General features: G+C 39.0%; 2 protein-coding genes across 2 annotated transcripts in view; one reads left to right on the forward strand and one right to left on the reverse strand.

Annotated features, from left to right (window-relative positions):
• sntb1 (syntrophin, basic 1) overlaps nt 1-9,486 on the forward strand; it is a 127,842-nt gene extending 118,356 nt beyond the window's left edge. The window contains exon 8 of the mRNA XM_067981645.1: nt 1,136-9,486. Within this exon, the coding sequence (XP_067837746.1) occupies nt 1,136-1,228 (93 nt within the window). The 3' untranslated portion in view covers nt 1,229-9,486. The remainder of the gene's footprint in view (nt 1-1,135) is intronic.
• mtbp (MDM2 binding protein) overlaps nt 9,465-16,155 on the reverse strand; it is a 79,770-nt gene continuing 73,079 nt past the window's right edge. The window contains exon 22 of the mRNA XM_067981642.1: nt 9,465-11,282. Within this exon, the coding sequence (XP_067837743.1) occupies nt 11,244-11,282 (39 nt within the window). The 3' untranslated portion in view covers nt 9,465-11,243. The remainder of the gene's footprint in view (nt 11,283-16,155) is intronic.

Raw genomic sequence — 16,155 nt, forward strand, 5'->3', positions numbered from 1 at the left:
AGAATAAATTGAAAGCCTGCTGCAGGGGATAACAAAGTTCTGATATGCACAGCGCTGTACCATGCACCACTGTTCCCAGAATGAGGTCAGTTCACAGAGGCCTCCTTAGTATTATTGTGACTATGCTGTCCTTTTTATTTGTTATTCCTTCATTTTCATCCCTTCTTTGCTGACCGTTCCAATGCTTTCCTGGCCGGCCCCCCATCTTGCACCCTCTGTAAACTTCAGTTCAACCAAAACCCTGCTGCCCGTATTCTAACTCGCACCAGGTCCCGTTCACCCATAATCCCTGTGCTCGCCTTCCTGCAGTGGCTCCCAGTCCGGCAACATCTCGAATTGAAAATTCTCATCCTTGTGTTCAAGTCCCTCCGTATGTCTGTAAGCTCCTCCAACCCTCCGAGATCTCTGCGCTCCTCCAACTCTGGCCTCCTACGCATCCCCAATTTTCATTGCTCCACCATTGCTGGCCGTGTCTTCAGCTGCCTAGGCCCTAAGCTCTGGAATTCCCTCCCTAAACCTCTCCACCTCCCTATCTCTTTTTCCTCCTTTAAGTTGCTCCTTAAAACCTGCCTCTTTGACCAAGCTGTTGGTCACCTGTCCAATGACCCTGCCTCCCCAGAGAACGGTGGATGGTCATTGAATATTTTTAAGGCTGAGTTAGATAGATTCCTGATTAACAAGGGAGTCAAAGGTTATAGTAGGTAGACGGGAAAGTAGGGTTGGGGTCACAATCAGTTCAGCCATGATCTTATCAAATGGCAGAGCAGGCTCGAGGGGCTGAATGGCCTCCTCGTGCTCTTAATCGAATGTTCATATGTATATCTCCTTATGTGGCTCGATGTCAAATTTTGTCTGATAATTGCTGCTGTGAAGCGTCTTGGGACATTTGACTACATTAAAGGTTCTATATAAATCCAGGTTGTTGTTGTTGGTGCTTCCAGTGGGCTAGCACAAGTTTTGTGGAGAGGGAGTGACTATTGATACAAACAATTTAAATGGTTTTGAAATGCTTTTTAAAAATAGGATTAACTTTCACTTTTATGTATTAAGAAAATAATCTTTTTACATCCACCTATACTGCAGATTGAAGATTCTCTTTTAAACCTCAGTATATTTTTTTGTTCTTTCCATCCAGCAACTGGATCTCCACTCGTGTCCGAAGCCTATTGTTTTCATCATCCATTCCTTCCTTTCGGCAAAGATTGCACGACTTGGCTTGCTAGCCTGAGATGGGAACACTTGCACAATGAAGGAACACTGCTCAGAAAGGGTTATCGTATGGAACTAGTGCATAATCAGCCAGGGTGGGGGGAGGCGGAGTGTTGACGTATGAAGGGGGATATTTAATCTTCAATAGAATCAGACAAATAGTTTATTTAATAGACTAGAGAAAAAATTTGTAACAATCTGAAATGAATTTTAAAGGCACCTTGCTGCTTTTATAACAAGAAATTTTGCTTTCTTTTCTACGACTGCTGTGAGAGGTCTAATAACTTTTACAATCATAGTCCGTAATGAAAATCATAATATCTTCACCAGTTTCAATTTTTAAAAAAAAAATCACTGCAATACTGTTTGTTAATGCTACGTCTGATTCCTATTTTCCCGCTGTGTAATATGAAGAAACCCCATCAGTTCTGTCGGTGAATTTTCTATATAATTTTACAAAGCCTGTCCAAGGCTGTTGTCAATTAGTTTTTATAAATATGTACAATGAGAGTTCAGTTTAAATCACATTATATCTATGTAAAAAAAACAGAAGCTTCCTTTCTTCATTGTTTTAAAGTTGATCAAAAGGGGAACAGCGGAGTTAATAATGCAACAGTTCCACTACTGCTTCTCATTTGGGAAGTTCTAACATCGTGGTAATATGCTCGTGTCAAACGTGACTAATTTTATTTAGAACTGTTCAACCTTTTTCACCACTAACAGGCCACAGGTGTCCTGGCCAATATTTATCACTCATCACTAAAGAAAACAGATTATTTGGTCATTATCACATTGCTGTTTGTGGGAGCTTGCTGTATGTAAATTGACTGCCACATTTCCTGCATTACAACAGTGACTAAACTTCAAAAAGTACTTCATTGGCTGTAAAGCGCTTTGGGTCGTCCTGAGGTCGTGAAAGGCACTATATAAATGCAGGTTCTTATTTTTAAAAAAATCTTTTAATCATTTGAAACGTTACCACAAGCCCTTGGTCAGGTGATGTTCCAACCATCCGTCATGTTTGTTGAGTTCTTTCGAACAACAGGGCTAGGTAATTAATAAAATAGGTTAACTTAAAAGCTGTAGTGTCCTGTAAATAATACTTGGAGTGGGAGGGGGTCGATTCTAACTGTTCCCGCCGAGGGGGCAAGGGGTTGCTCGCCTGTTTTACACCCCCGCTCGATTTTCCTTTCCATTTTAACCACTCAGGCAGGAACAGTTAAAGCTCAACCCCTTATTTAGATCGGGATCCTTTTGAAATTGCAGGTTTCTGTACGCTTGTCATTTCCAAAGCAATCTGATTTAGAGTTTTCCCAGAATTAGAATATGCCAGAATGTTGTAAAGCATAGGATTTGATGGTTTGGTACATTCAGGTTGTGTGTGTGTGTGTATGCGCGCATGTGCAAAAAGCATCACAACTGGGCAAATGATGTTGGGAGGGTGGAACTTTGCCTCTCTGAATTTTTTATATCAACTATACCCTCTTTACAGTGGTGATACATAGACTTTCTTCTCTCCCCTGATGTGGTTTTAATTGTGACGAGGCTCTGTAGCTCTTCAAAGAAATCATATGGTTTTAGAAAAATGCTGCTGTCTTCTACTTAGCAAAGTTTATAAAAAGTTTTCTTTGTCTAATGGGACAATTCCTGATGCTTTAGAATCCAGTGATTGGCTACATTTCCTCAGAGGAGTGAAGGAAGATCCTGGGAACATGTGGAGCCAAGTATTAGGTTCATCACTCTGTGTCGTTAAGAGTCGTAGCTTTTCAGGAGGCCGTGTCATCAGTAATGCTACATTTATTTCCTATATTTAAAAATGAACAATTGCCAGTTGATCTGATTTTACTGAACTGCTGCACGTTTTATTTAAAAAGTTAAAATTTTAAACAAGCAGAGCCATCACTGGCTTTAGCAGATCAACTAATCATTTAGTGTCATTGTAAGATTAAGAGGCTTTTTTCTCCAACATGTTCAGTAGACTAAACTAATTAGAAAGTCAAATGGCTTCCTAATAATCATAAGTTCTAAATATAAATTTGAACTTGACAGCACATGCATTTACAGTTGGAGTTATTTGTATGTATGCATTTTCTTGGCTAAAATTATTTAGACTGGGGTTAGTTTCAGTTGTCATGGGTACAATGAACATTTAACCGAGACCAATTAGCTCTCCACAAAAATGTGCAACTTTGTATGTTGCACACAGGCTTGTGTCCTTGCAAACTAACCTTTCCAGGTCATCTTCCTACCAATATTACGGATACAAGGGAGGAGGAGGACAGGTGGGTGGGAAAGAAGAAAAACATAACTAAGATATGTGTTGAATAGTAGGATCAGCATGGTTTGCAGCTGAACTTCGATCTAACGTCCTCCAAAATGTAAAAACCACAGAACAAAAAGTACCAGCTAAACCATATATCAGTTGTTTATGGGAATGGAATGGGAAATCTTTTTAATAGAGAGAATATATGGTCTGATTTATCAAATATAATTTAACATAATTCAAAGTTATAATTGCCCATTACAGTGTACAGTATATCACTTCTTGAAACTCAGATGATATTAAAGCTAGATGATCTAAAGTACTGTATGTTGATACTGGGACATTTTAATGTTAGTTTAAAAAAATATTGTAGCTGTAAAATTAAAACCTGCAGTGCATTTACCTTCTCATATGCCTACACTACATTCACAATGATCTTGCGATACTCATGTTTCCTTAAATATCTTAAGATCAGAAGATAATTAAGGAAGAGCAAGGCCATTCAGCTCATCTTCTTTAATTCATGCAGTGAGTGGTAAATAGCAGCTTTAAGCTTTGGAGACATTTTAAATTGTAACCCTCACTTTACAGTGCAAAAACATATATACAAGAGAAATAAAATGTCACAAAGGGAGGCTGTTTATTGTACAACCCCCTTCCCTCCCAACGAAGTTCTATTTAAAAATAGCCAAACCTAGAACAGTCCACATCCATCATTTGCACATTTATAAGAAGCCATGAAACAACAGGTTTCAGTAATTCAATGCACAAACGCACCGTGAACACTCAGTACATTGGACTATACAGCTGTATCATTTTGTACTGCACTGATGATAAAAAGGTTTTACTGGATTTTCAAGTATTCAAAGAGCTGGAAACTAGACCTGCAACCATTTATGTACTGCTTGACAAGGACTTGTGATCTTAAGAAATTCAGGTCTTCTATTAGATTTAAATAAATTAGCTTAGTAGCACCTTTTTATATATGCAGTTACTAAGTCAAGCTCTTGAACACAGTGCTCTATCTGTATCACAACAAAAACTAGTATAAGAGACCAGCGAAACAGCACTAATGCATTTTGCAACAACTAAATGACACTAAATATAACTGCACTAGTGCTGCATTTAAACATACACTATAATCATGCCTTTTTAATTTTGACTATTCATATGGCTGTACTTCAAGTTATTTCCATAACATTCACTCAACTTTTAACAAGGCTGTTGCAAGCTTGGGTCAGATTTTTAGTTAAGAGCTATGCTGCAGGTTGTATGTTTTTGTTACATAAAATAAAACACCCACAGCAACTATTTCCATCTGCACCAATGAATCTAGAGGTATAAACATGGGCTGCAGTGCTTGCAATTATGCCCCAGTGTGTATGGATAGTTGCTAAAGATTAACATTGGTAACAAGGTGACTAAGAGGTGCTCATTTTTTTAAAAAAAACAGGCAAGAACATAAACAGGATTTTTGTTTTGCTTTTAATCTGATGATTCAACGTTTTCAGTCAGTGTAACTTGTTCAAGGTTAGTGGCACTTTGTGATTTCACAAAGCATTGAAGAATGTGTTTGAGATTGGAGTTAGGAGGCAGTCATGTTTGAAGGGACAGGAAATTCCATTGAATGCCATCATAAGCCAATTAAATTAGCATTCTTCCTGAGTCCGTAATTGCCGTTGGGTCTAATTTTAAAAAATAACAATTTGCCTTTGCCAATATAACGGAGGCTACTCTTTCATGAAACGCTGGTTTGTTATCTATAGGCAACCTCCTGGGGTGAGAGTTTGCAATGATACATTGATAAAAGGCCAATGGAAGAAATGTTGGTTCTGTAATGACAAAGAGAAACGACTGTCATTTTTGTTGCATTGCAAAAAATGGTGAAGAGCCATCAATGTTCTGACACTTGCTAGAATAGCATCGGCAATATTGTAGGAGACTGAAGAGACAGAATACAATACAGGTGGCAGGGAAGGGAGGGTAAGTGGAGAACAGGACCAAGGCAGACAGATTAGAGGAAAGCGTAGATGAAGCTCTCAAATAACAGATCAGATGGTGAAGTCAGAGAAAATGAACAAGTCAGCTGAGTAAGCACTCTAGTTGCCCTCAGCTCATCTGAGGAGGTATCAGTGTTTCAACTCATGTGTGCTTCCCATAGTCACAATTTCTTGGGACTTTTTAAAAACTGCCCCACAACACTTTACGACTTAGAAGTTACACTGAATTAAATCACCTGCAAGAAGCAGCATGTATCATAGCAGGTCTGTTTCAGCTTGGGTGAGCCAGAATGACAAGACCATCAATCAAATCATGCATCTCATGGTCATAAATGCCCAGACAGCAAGTTGAAATTTGCACAACATGATGTCTACAGTTATTGACTCAAGAATTACATGGAATGTACAGCACAGAAACAGGACATTCAGCCCAACCTATCCATACACTTGCTTATGCTCCACAAGAGCCTCTTCCCACCTCCCCTTAAATGCATCTCAGCTATTTGCCTCAACCACTCCATGTGGTAGCAAGTTCCACATTCCACTCTCTGGGTAAAGTAGTATCTCCCAAATTCCTTATTGGAATAATTAGTGACTATCTTATATTTATGACCCCTAGTTTTGGACTCCCCCATAAGTGGAAACATCTTCTCTACATCTACCCTATCAAACCCCTTCATAATTTTAAAGAGCTCTCATCAGGTCACCCCTCAGCCTTGTCTTTTCTAGAGAATAGAGCCTCAGCCTGTTCAATCTTTCCTGATCGGTATAACTTCAGGAAGGTTATATTGACCTTGGAGGGGGTACAGCGCAGATTCACCAGAGTGATACTGGGGCTAAAAGAGTTAAATTATGTAGACAGGTTGCATAGACAAGGCTTGTATTCCCTGGAGTATAAAAGATTAAGGGGTGATATAATTGAGGTGTTTACAATGATTAAAGGATTGGATAGGGTAGATAGAGAGAAACTATTTCCTCTGGTAGGGGTGTCCAGAACAAGGGGGCATAACCTTAAAATTAAAGCTAGGCCATTCAGGGGTGATGTCAGAAAGCATTTGGTTGCACAAAGGGTAGTGGAAATCTGGAACTCTGTACCCCCAAAAAGCTGCTGAGGCTGGGTGTCAGTTGAAAATGTCAAAACTGAGATGGATAGATTTTTATTAGGCAAGGGTATTAAGAGTTATGGATCCAAGGCAGGTAAATGGAGTTAACATACAGATAAGCCATGATCTAAGTGAATGGCGGAACAGGCCTAATCCTGTTCCTATGTTCCTAAATCCACAGAATTCTTTTCACAGAAAAGCTAACAATTGCAGAATATGACCCCAAAACACTAATAAAAATCATAATCTAATGTAAAAGGAATTTAACTTATTCAGTTGCCTTGAAGTAATGGTCTGACATAGGCCTTTATTCAGAGCTGTTTTCAGCTATACAATATTTTCAGTTGTCAGCTTTTTTGGGGCCAGTTTCAGCTTTTTTGAAGCTCTTCAGCTTCTCTGAGCTTTGATAGGTTGGCATATTTCAAGCTGTGGAGTTGCAAAACAGAAGCAGAGTTGCAGAAAAGCAGAGGCAGATGAAACAAAAAAAATTCTGTTTAATGAAAATAATTCCTAAAATAAATCCACCATGGCCTTGCTTTAATTTAGATCTGAAAATATAAGCACATTATGTTCAGTTTGGGGCATATTTCCTTTCATGCAGTTTAATTGAAGGTACACCCAAGAGAGAGATTGGGTGATGCAGTATATTAAGTGTCCTTTAATCTCTAGGCCTGTATTCGAGTAGAGCCTACAATGATGGGATGAAAGTCTCCTGCCTGCATGATGTGTAAGGGGTCTAGGCAGTCTCAACTGAGATCATCAGGAGCCATGCCCACTAATCTTGCACCAAACTGAGCTGTCTTAAGTGAGATCACTTAAGACAGCTCATAATGACATCTGGTGCAGGAAATAAAAATATTGACAGTGGTGCAGTTGAGACTCTTTAATGAGCTGGTGGGTTAAGACACGTTGGTGGGGCAGAGTAGAGGGAGCTGTATGCTGCAGCTGTCTGTGGGAATGCGAGATATTGGCAGAGGTAGCAGATTCCCAGTATTTTGATACATTAAAAAAATTCAATTTATGTTTGGAATTATCACTATGCAAAGAATATCTGGGAAGTTTTCATTTATTGGTCCAATTTTAGGTCTCATTTATTACACGTGGCATCCTTAAACATTTAAATCACAAAAGCCTTTCCTCCAACTTTAAGTTTCTAAACAAAGCATGACTTTTGTTCATTCATTGGATAATACTGACGTGAGTAGCAATTTCAATGGAGTTATTTTTTGAAAATTACTAACTTTACTGGGAATGCTCTAACAAAAAACTCATCTGAAAATAATTTGTAAGTGTATACCTTTGTTGCCTCCAAGGGGTAATTTCTCCAACACTTTCTTCATAAGCCTTCTGTACCTGCACCATACCAATCTGTAACTCAAGAACTTCCAACACCTGCATCATATTTCTCACTCACCTATCACTTCTGTCCTTGACGAGTTCGATCAGTTCCCCATCTCTCATGTATTAACTTCAAAAATCCCATCTACAAATCTTTACATGGCCTTAACCCTGCAACCTCCTCCAGGCCGACATTCCTGCTTGTATCTTCCACTCTTCTCATTTTGGATTATTATACATTCCCTTCAGCCATTCTGGCCCCGCTCTATAAAATTCCTACCCCAAACTGGTCCATCTTACTTCAACTCTCCACTTCTAAAAAATGCTCTTCATAACCTACTTCTTTCAACGTTGCCTTTGGTCTCTTGCCATAACTGTTCGAATCCCTGCTCAGTGTATGAATTCCCCCCAAAGCTCCTGGTGGTGTTTCACAATGTAATAGGCTCTACTTAATGTAGTTTTTACATTGTACTTGGCGAGGCACGAGGGCCGTTGGCTCCCAGTGCACAGGTCATGCAGTCGTTATCAACTCTGGAGTAAACTTGCCAAATTTACAAGACCAGCAGGAGTTCTAGATTTCCCTGGTAGCTGGATTTAGAAAATCCATCAAGTTTACTTGAAGGTTGCAACTGGCTGTACAAAGTCCATACATTGAGAGCCAGTGGCCCGAGCATCCCGTTAAGGGCAATATAAAAGCAGCTTAAATATAAATGATTGTGTTATTACAAGGTTAAGGTGGAATGAAGTCTAGCACATTCTCTGAGATCCAAATTTTGAACTAAATTTAAGAATTATAAAAGGAGGTTAATACCAAAGATTGCAGGAGATATCCAAAAGTACTGAAGAAATAGAGATTTATAATTATCTTATTGATCATTTATATGGGACAGTTTCTTTGCAGTACATTGACTATACATTCAAATAATATGGCGATCCCAAGAATTTAATTAAAAATGTCTTTTTTTTCTGATAACTTAACACACCACCAAATTCCACATTACTAATGTCTCAACAGTACTACAAGTCTGTGCTTCCACTTGCCAATGACAAAGTGTTGAAATATTTGCTGCTTTTACTGATACAATGAATTAACATGTTAAAATGTATTTATTTATGAAGTTTGAGCATATAATACAGGTGATACTTTTCCATGCCTTCAGTTTTCATTTACATATTAAGTAAATATATATGGACCATAGTAAATTCTGGTTATAAATAAGATTACTGCTCAGTTTAACAAGGCATTGGTATTCTTTTTTTGAAGACCAAGTTCACAAATACTCACCATAAGCCATCATCAGCAAAAATATGTCTCAAACTGTGAATAAAAGCCCACAAATTAAACATTCCATTGCTTTGTGAAACCATCAAGAGGTAGTTGAGGTACAAAATACAACTTGGATTTTGCAGACTGCTGTAGATTATAGTATGGCAGAAAACTGTCCTGTCCATTTTCTTTACAGTTTTACTTCATTAAATAAAATCACGTGACTTTTTCCCTTAGGTTTAAGAATATGCTTGATAATTGATTGTATATAAATGAATACTGAATAAAAGATGATCATAAACTTTATTTCTGTTGTATGTTCATTTGCTACATTACAGGAATGTAACCCACAAAGGAAACTAACTTATGTACAAGTTCACTTTAAGTAATTACATTTTAAACTTAGTTTGCAGGAAACATACACAACTTTACAGCACATTCAACTAAACAAAAACCATCACTTAAGCAAATATCAGATGTTCTTTTGAACTAGTTATTACTAATTCTCAATTCATCACACTCCACAGATCAAAAGCTGGGCAAATCAATGACCTGGAAAAATCAGAGGGACACCAGAACCTTTTTCAAAAAAACAATTAGTTGGGGTCCACATAATTTGGCACTTCAAGTCACCTACAGGATAACTGCCAGGAGTAATCTGCACAATTAGACAAAGCTGAAAGGCTCAGACCTGACTGATTACGAATAGTATATGTTGGCAGATTTGGGCTCAGCTCCATGATAGATCTTGAGAAAATTGTATGGCAGACTGTCCCTAATGATTTACTGTCCATTTTCTTTAAATTTTTACTGCATGAAAATCACAAATATGACTGTTTCCTAGGTTTAAGAATATGCCTTATGTGGGAGGTACTGTTCAAGAAGAGCTGCCTGTGGAATTTTGAAGTTTGATACGGAAGTAAACTGCATAGCAAGTTTTTGCAAACTTCTCTCTGAAAAAGGGGAGTGATTCTGGTTGTTAGTCAGGTTGATTTTCCCCAATCTGCTTTAAGTGTGCCATCATATCTTATGTCAACAAGCATCAATTCAGGAAAACTCCTGTTTTCATCATTATTTTATCACTTTTCAAATGGCTTTGAACAATTTGGATTCTAATATGCTAAAGTTATTGGGGTGTGGAATTTAATGGACAATGCAGCAATTTTGTAAATATAAATTTCTATATTAAGCTGTAGGCTTTATTTTGAAACACTAGAAGGGACAGTTTTCCACCCCTCCCAGCTGTAATAAAGGACATGGGATTAGTCCCTTTGTTGATTCGCCTGCTGAGATAATATCCTCAGGCCACATTACAAGATGTGGTAAGGAAGAGTCACATTAGTACCAGTTTAAAAAATCTCATCAAAAGAAAGGAACTTTGCTCCACTATATGACTAACCGTACCACTGGTATAAGGAGTATACTTTCATCCTTAAATATGCAGGATGAATTCTAAATCTAACAGGTGAGAGATCAGCTTATATTTTAATTTAATTTGATGTTTGACAATTGGGTGCTTGCTGTTGTGAAACAAATGCATTTCATTGTTCTTGAAACCTTTTAATCAACCAGTTTCAGAACAGTTTTATACAATCAACATTAACCAATCTGATTTTTATGCAGCTAACAATCAGGCACACTTGGCATATACGCAGCTACAGAAACTGGAAGGATGGATTTAGTTTTGTTTGTTACAGAACAGATCTCTAAAATGGATCAGGAAAAAGGTACATATTCTGACTTTCAAATGTCAAACTGACTGTAAAAACTTAAGGTTCAAAGCTTTAATTGGATTATAAAGGTCTTACTGAGAACAAAAAGCACATAGCTTCAATACAAAAATAAAATTTTTATTCTCCGTGATTATATTGGCATCTAAGTAAGATTCTTACTTTTCAGAATAAACTTAGAACAAAACTGTTATTAAGCAGGTATACAATTCTGCATAACTTTATATTTGTTTATTTCATGTTGCTTCCAAGTGCAGAACTGTCCAGAGAAATCCCATCAGATTTAGAAACAGTCTTCAGTAGGCTTTCCAGTTCCTGAATGAACCCGGGATTTCACTTCTTATCGGCTTTTTCCAATACCCAGTCAATCACCTGAACAAGAAACAGCAGACACATTTGATGCAACTAATTTGTTGATTTTGCTGATTTTTGCTGCCATTGTACAGTCCATCAGTACAGCTCCACTGCCTTACCCAAGATAACACCAAATTGTATTTATATAGCACCTTTAACGTAGAAAACATCCCAATGTGCTTTACGGAGATTTTTTTTAAAAAGCATTAAATGAATGGGCGCTGAGCCATGGTGAGTTGGGAAAGTGGACTGAAAGTTGGGTTGAGAAGAATTTTAAAGCTGGAGAGAGAAGTGGAAAGATGGAGGGGTTTAAGGAAGGAGTAGCAACTGAAGGCTCTCCCACCAGTGGTGGAGCAATAGTGGTGGTGGGGGGAGAGAATGCACAAAAGGCCAGAGTTGAAGGACTAAAGGGTAGAGGAGGTTGCAGAGATGGGGGTTGGGGTGGGGGGTTTATAGACATAGGGCGGAGCAAGAGCATGGAACCATTTGGGGAAGAACAAAAAGCCAATGTAATCCAGCGAGGCGAAAGCAATGAACACGCAGGACTTACTGCTGGATAGGATACAGGCAGTTGCACTTTGAACAAGTTGGAGCTCACAAAAGATAGAGGAAACAGGCTGACAAAGACGGCGTTGGAGAATATCTAGCACAGAGGTGGATAAGGGTTTCAGTGGTGTTGTGGGCAAGGTAGGAGGTAAGGCAGATGATATTGCTGAGGGTTTGTAAGCATTCTTCATGACACGTGATGTGGGGTTTGATGGTCAGTTCTTGGTTAAACAGGATACCAATATTTTGCACTGTTAGGTTCAGAGCAGGTGGTTGGGGAATAGGATGGAGTAAGTGACAAAGGGACAGATAGCTTATAATAGCTCCAGTCTTCCCAATGTTCAGTTAAAGCAAATTTCAACCCATCCATGACTGGATATCAGATAGGAAGCCGGACAGCATAGAAGTGGGCATGAAGTTGAGGGAAGTGGTGGAGAGGTAGAACTAATCATCAGTATACATATGATAGCTCACACCATAGCAATGATATCAGCAAGAGGAAGCATATAGATATGCATGAGGAGGGGGCCAAGGATAGATCCTTGGGGGCTCCAGCAGGCATGGGGGGGGAGGGGGGCGTGGGCAAGAGAAGTTGTCAAAAATAATCAACTGTCTATGTACTCCTATGAATGATGTTGATGCCAAACAAAGCTTTTCTAAGTATGGAAATGTGGTAAATAACAACCAGCAGCACATTCTCTCCATAAAAATCACAAAACAAGGCAAGCTGAACTAATAATTAAACATAAGAAAACTGTCTTCGTCAAGTTTCAAGTACAGTTCAATGTAAAAATACTTTGAATTGTATGCCTTACATTGCATGTTATTTGGCTCTTAAGATTATAGAAGTTCACTTTTTCTCACTGCCTGATATTGGAACACAACTGCCTTCTGCGAACAGCAATTACCCTTTTGTAGGAAATACTTGTATACTTTTCAGGAGGGATTTGAGCAAAGGCTGTGATAATTCATGAACTAGAAAAAGACGTGCTAAACCATTGCTACACCATGACCTGAAAATCTTATTTTCTAAAATCAACTTTTATGTTATGTTAAATTAATTTCTTCAACAGTAATTAGAATGTTATTAATTGGAACAGTGGCAATCCACAGAGGTTATTTTGAGATATCCCAGTGGAGCTAGACAAGCTGGCTTTGAATGGCCCAATAGTTAACAGAGCCATGATGAGTGAGCAAGCTATAAGCCAACATAATTGCTGCCATGAAGATGGCAGGGTGAGTCATGATATCATGCTGCTGACCCTGGCACATTTTCCATGGTCAGGTCTCCATCATAAATATTCAAATTAGTCTGGGACAGGGATCTGCCACAAGGGAGGAGTAGAAAAATCACCGCTGCTGCAGAATTTTGGCAGCCGAGTAGCTTAAAGAAGTGTGAGCGTCTGAGCTCCAGTGCCAGTGAGGGGGGGGGCGGGGGGGTGAAATTGATTGTAGCTCCATTTAATGTTCAAATGGTGTCCGCCAGGCCAAGAAACATTGGATACCTGTTGTATAGAGGCATTGTTAGGGTCCAGCATTGCTATGTGACGTATTAAAACCAGTCAACAGACTATGCCTGCAAGTAAGAGGATGTTTCTGATGGAAAATTTGACGCAGGTAAAAATGGGTGGGGAGCCAGCATAACAGGTCATATCTTTCCACCGCTGCCAGCACCAATTCTAAATGTGGTTTGCTTTCTTCCCTTTATCAAGCTAGTTTTAAACTTAGGCTATATTGTATTATCTCCACAGACAACAAAGCTTAATTATGACAAAGTCGTTGGGAGTCACTTTGTTTTACTGCGCAAGGTTCATCCTTTGAATTACTATGCTTGCCATTCTGTGGCTGGAACTTGCTTCATGTTCTGCCATAGCATCACAGTACTATCAGCAACATGACCTAAAGATATAAGCAATCTCTGATAAGAACATAAGAACCAGGAGCAGTAAGCGGCCATATGGCCTCTCGAGCCTGCTCCGCTATTCAATAAGATCATGGCTGATCTTCTACCTCAATTCCACTTTTCCACCCTATCCCCATATCCCTTGGTGTCCAAAAATCTAGCAATCTCAGAATCGAATATACTCATTGACTCAGCATCCACAGACCTCTGGGGGTAGAGAATTCCAAAGAGTCACAACCCTCTGAGTGAAGAAATTTTTCCTCCTCGGTCCTAAACGGCCAACCCCTATCTTGAGACAATGACCCTTAGTTCTAGACTCTCCAGCCAGGGGAAACAGCCTCTCAGCATCTAACCTGTCAAGCCCTCTCAGAATTTTACACTTTAATTAGATCACCTCTCATTCTTCTAAACTCTAGAGAATTTAGCCCATTCTGCTCAATCTCTCCTCATAGGACAACCCTCTCATCCCAGGAATCAATCTAGTGAACCTTTGTTGCACCCCCTCTAAATATATTCTTCTTTAGGTAAGGAGACCAAAACTGTACACAGTACTCCAGGTATGGTCTCACCAAGGCCCTGTATAATTGCAGCAAGACCTCCTTACTCCATACTCCAACCCCCTTGCATTAAAGGCCAACATACTATTTGCCTTCCTAATTGCTTGCTAAATCTGCATGTTAACCTTTTGTGATTCATGTACAAGGACACCCAAATCCCTCTGACTACCAACATTTCTAAGTCACCTTTTAAAAAAATACTCTGCTTTTCTAATCTTCCTACCGAAGTGGGTAATTTCACATTTCCCCACATTATACTCCATCTGCCACCCTCTCGCCCACTCACTTAACCTGTCTATATCCCTTTGCAGCCTCTTTGCGTCCTCCTCACAGCTTACTTTCCCACTTAGCTTTGTATCGTCAGCAAACTTGGGTACATTACACTCAGTCCCTTCATCTATGTCATTGATATGTATTGTAAATGGCTGAGGCCCAAGCACTGATCCTTGCGCCACCCCACTAGTTACAACCTGCCAACCCAAAAATGACCCTTTTATTCCAACTCTCTGTTTTCTATCCGTTAACCAATCCTCAATCCATGCTAATGTATTATCCCCTATCCCGTGAGCCCTTATCTTGCGTAACAACCTTTTATGGGGCACCTTATCGAATGCCTTTTGAAAATCCAAGTATACTATATCCACTGGTTCCCCTTTATCTACCCTGCTAGTCATATCCACAAAAAACTAATAAAGTTGTCAAACATGTTTTTCCTTTCATAAAACCATGTTGACTCTGCCTAACCATATGATGATTTTCTAAGTGCCCTGTTACTACATCCTTAATAATAGATTCTAGCATTTTCTCTACTACTGATGTCAGGCTAATTGGTCTTCGGTTACCTGTTTTCTCTCTTCCTCCTTTTTTCAAAAGAGTGGTTACATTTGCTACCTTCCAATCCACAGGGACCATTCCAGAATCTAGGGTATTTTGGAAGATCAAAACCAATGTATCCACTAACTCTGCAGCGAACTCTTTTAAAACCTTCAGGATATAAGCCTTCAGGTCCAGGGGATTTGTCAGCTTTTAGTCCCATTAATTTCTCGAGTACTTTTTCTTTACTAATCTTAGTTACGTTAAGTTCCTCACTCTCTGATAATCTCTAAAATTTGGATACAGAATGTGCTAGTCCAGAAGTATCAAAAAAAAAAATCATAGTTTTCCCAAGGACTAGCTGATGCTGTACAAGTCTAAATAGGACTCTGAATAAAATAAAACCCGAATGGAGACTCTGTGCTAACCACTGCTACAATCGTCTATCATTTCATCATCCCCTATAATTTCTGATTGAACTCGTGCTAATAAGTGCATGCGTCCAGTGAAAATTACACAATTATAAATAACTTGAGAGTACTGAAACTAACTCTCAATTAACCACCAACAGTTTCCAGTAACTTCAGGGGACGTGATTTGGAGTTGTTACAGTTGATTGCATGCTATGATATGCATTATAGTTAAGCCACAATATATTTATTGGAACCAATAACTTTTCCAAGGATGTGAAATTCTCTGCATCTGTCCAGGAGAACTTTCTGAATTCCCCACAAATGTCCAGTGATTATTGGCATAATTTGTCTTCACAAATCTCAAGCTCCAGGTATGTGTTACAGTTATAATCACTAAAACTTTAGTCATTTGTTGCACCTATTCTGCTTGATTTATTGGTTTTCAAGTTTGGATAGTTTTCTTTTTAAAAAAAAATACACCTTGAGCCAGAAGTTCCAATAACGCCGTTGGAATCGAGACGGCAGGGAGTGGGGGGGGGGGGGGGAGGGAGCGGGGCTTCTGCCCACCTTCAGGTTATGGTGTTGAAACTGCAGTAAACTATGGGGTCAGCTAATTTAAATACCCAGAGGCATGCAAGCTGTCTAAATACTGCCTGCCA

Source organism: Heptranchias perlo, chromosome 3 (genome assembly GCF_035084215.1).
Source record: "Heptranchias perlo isolate sHepPer1 chromosome 3, sHepPer1.hap1, whole genome shotgun sequence".
In the NCBI taxonomy this organism is placed as follows: Eukaryota; Metazoa; Chordata; class Chondrichthyes; order Hexanchiformes; family Hexanchidae; genus Heptranchias; species Heptranchias perlo.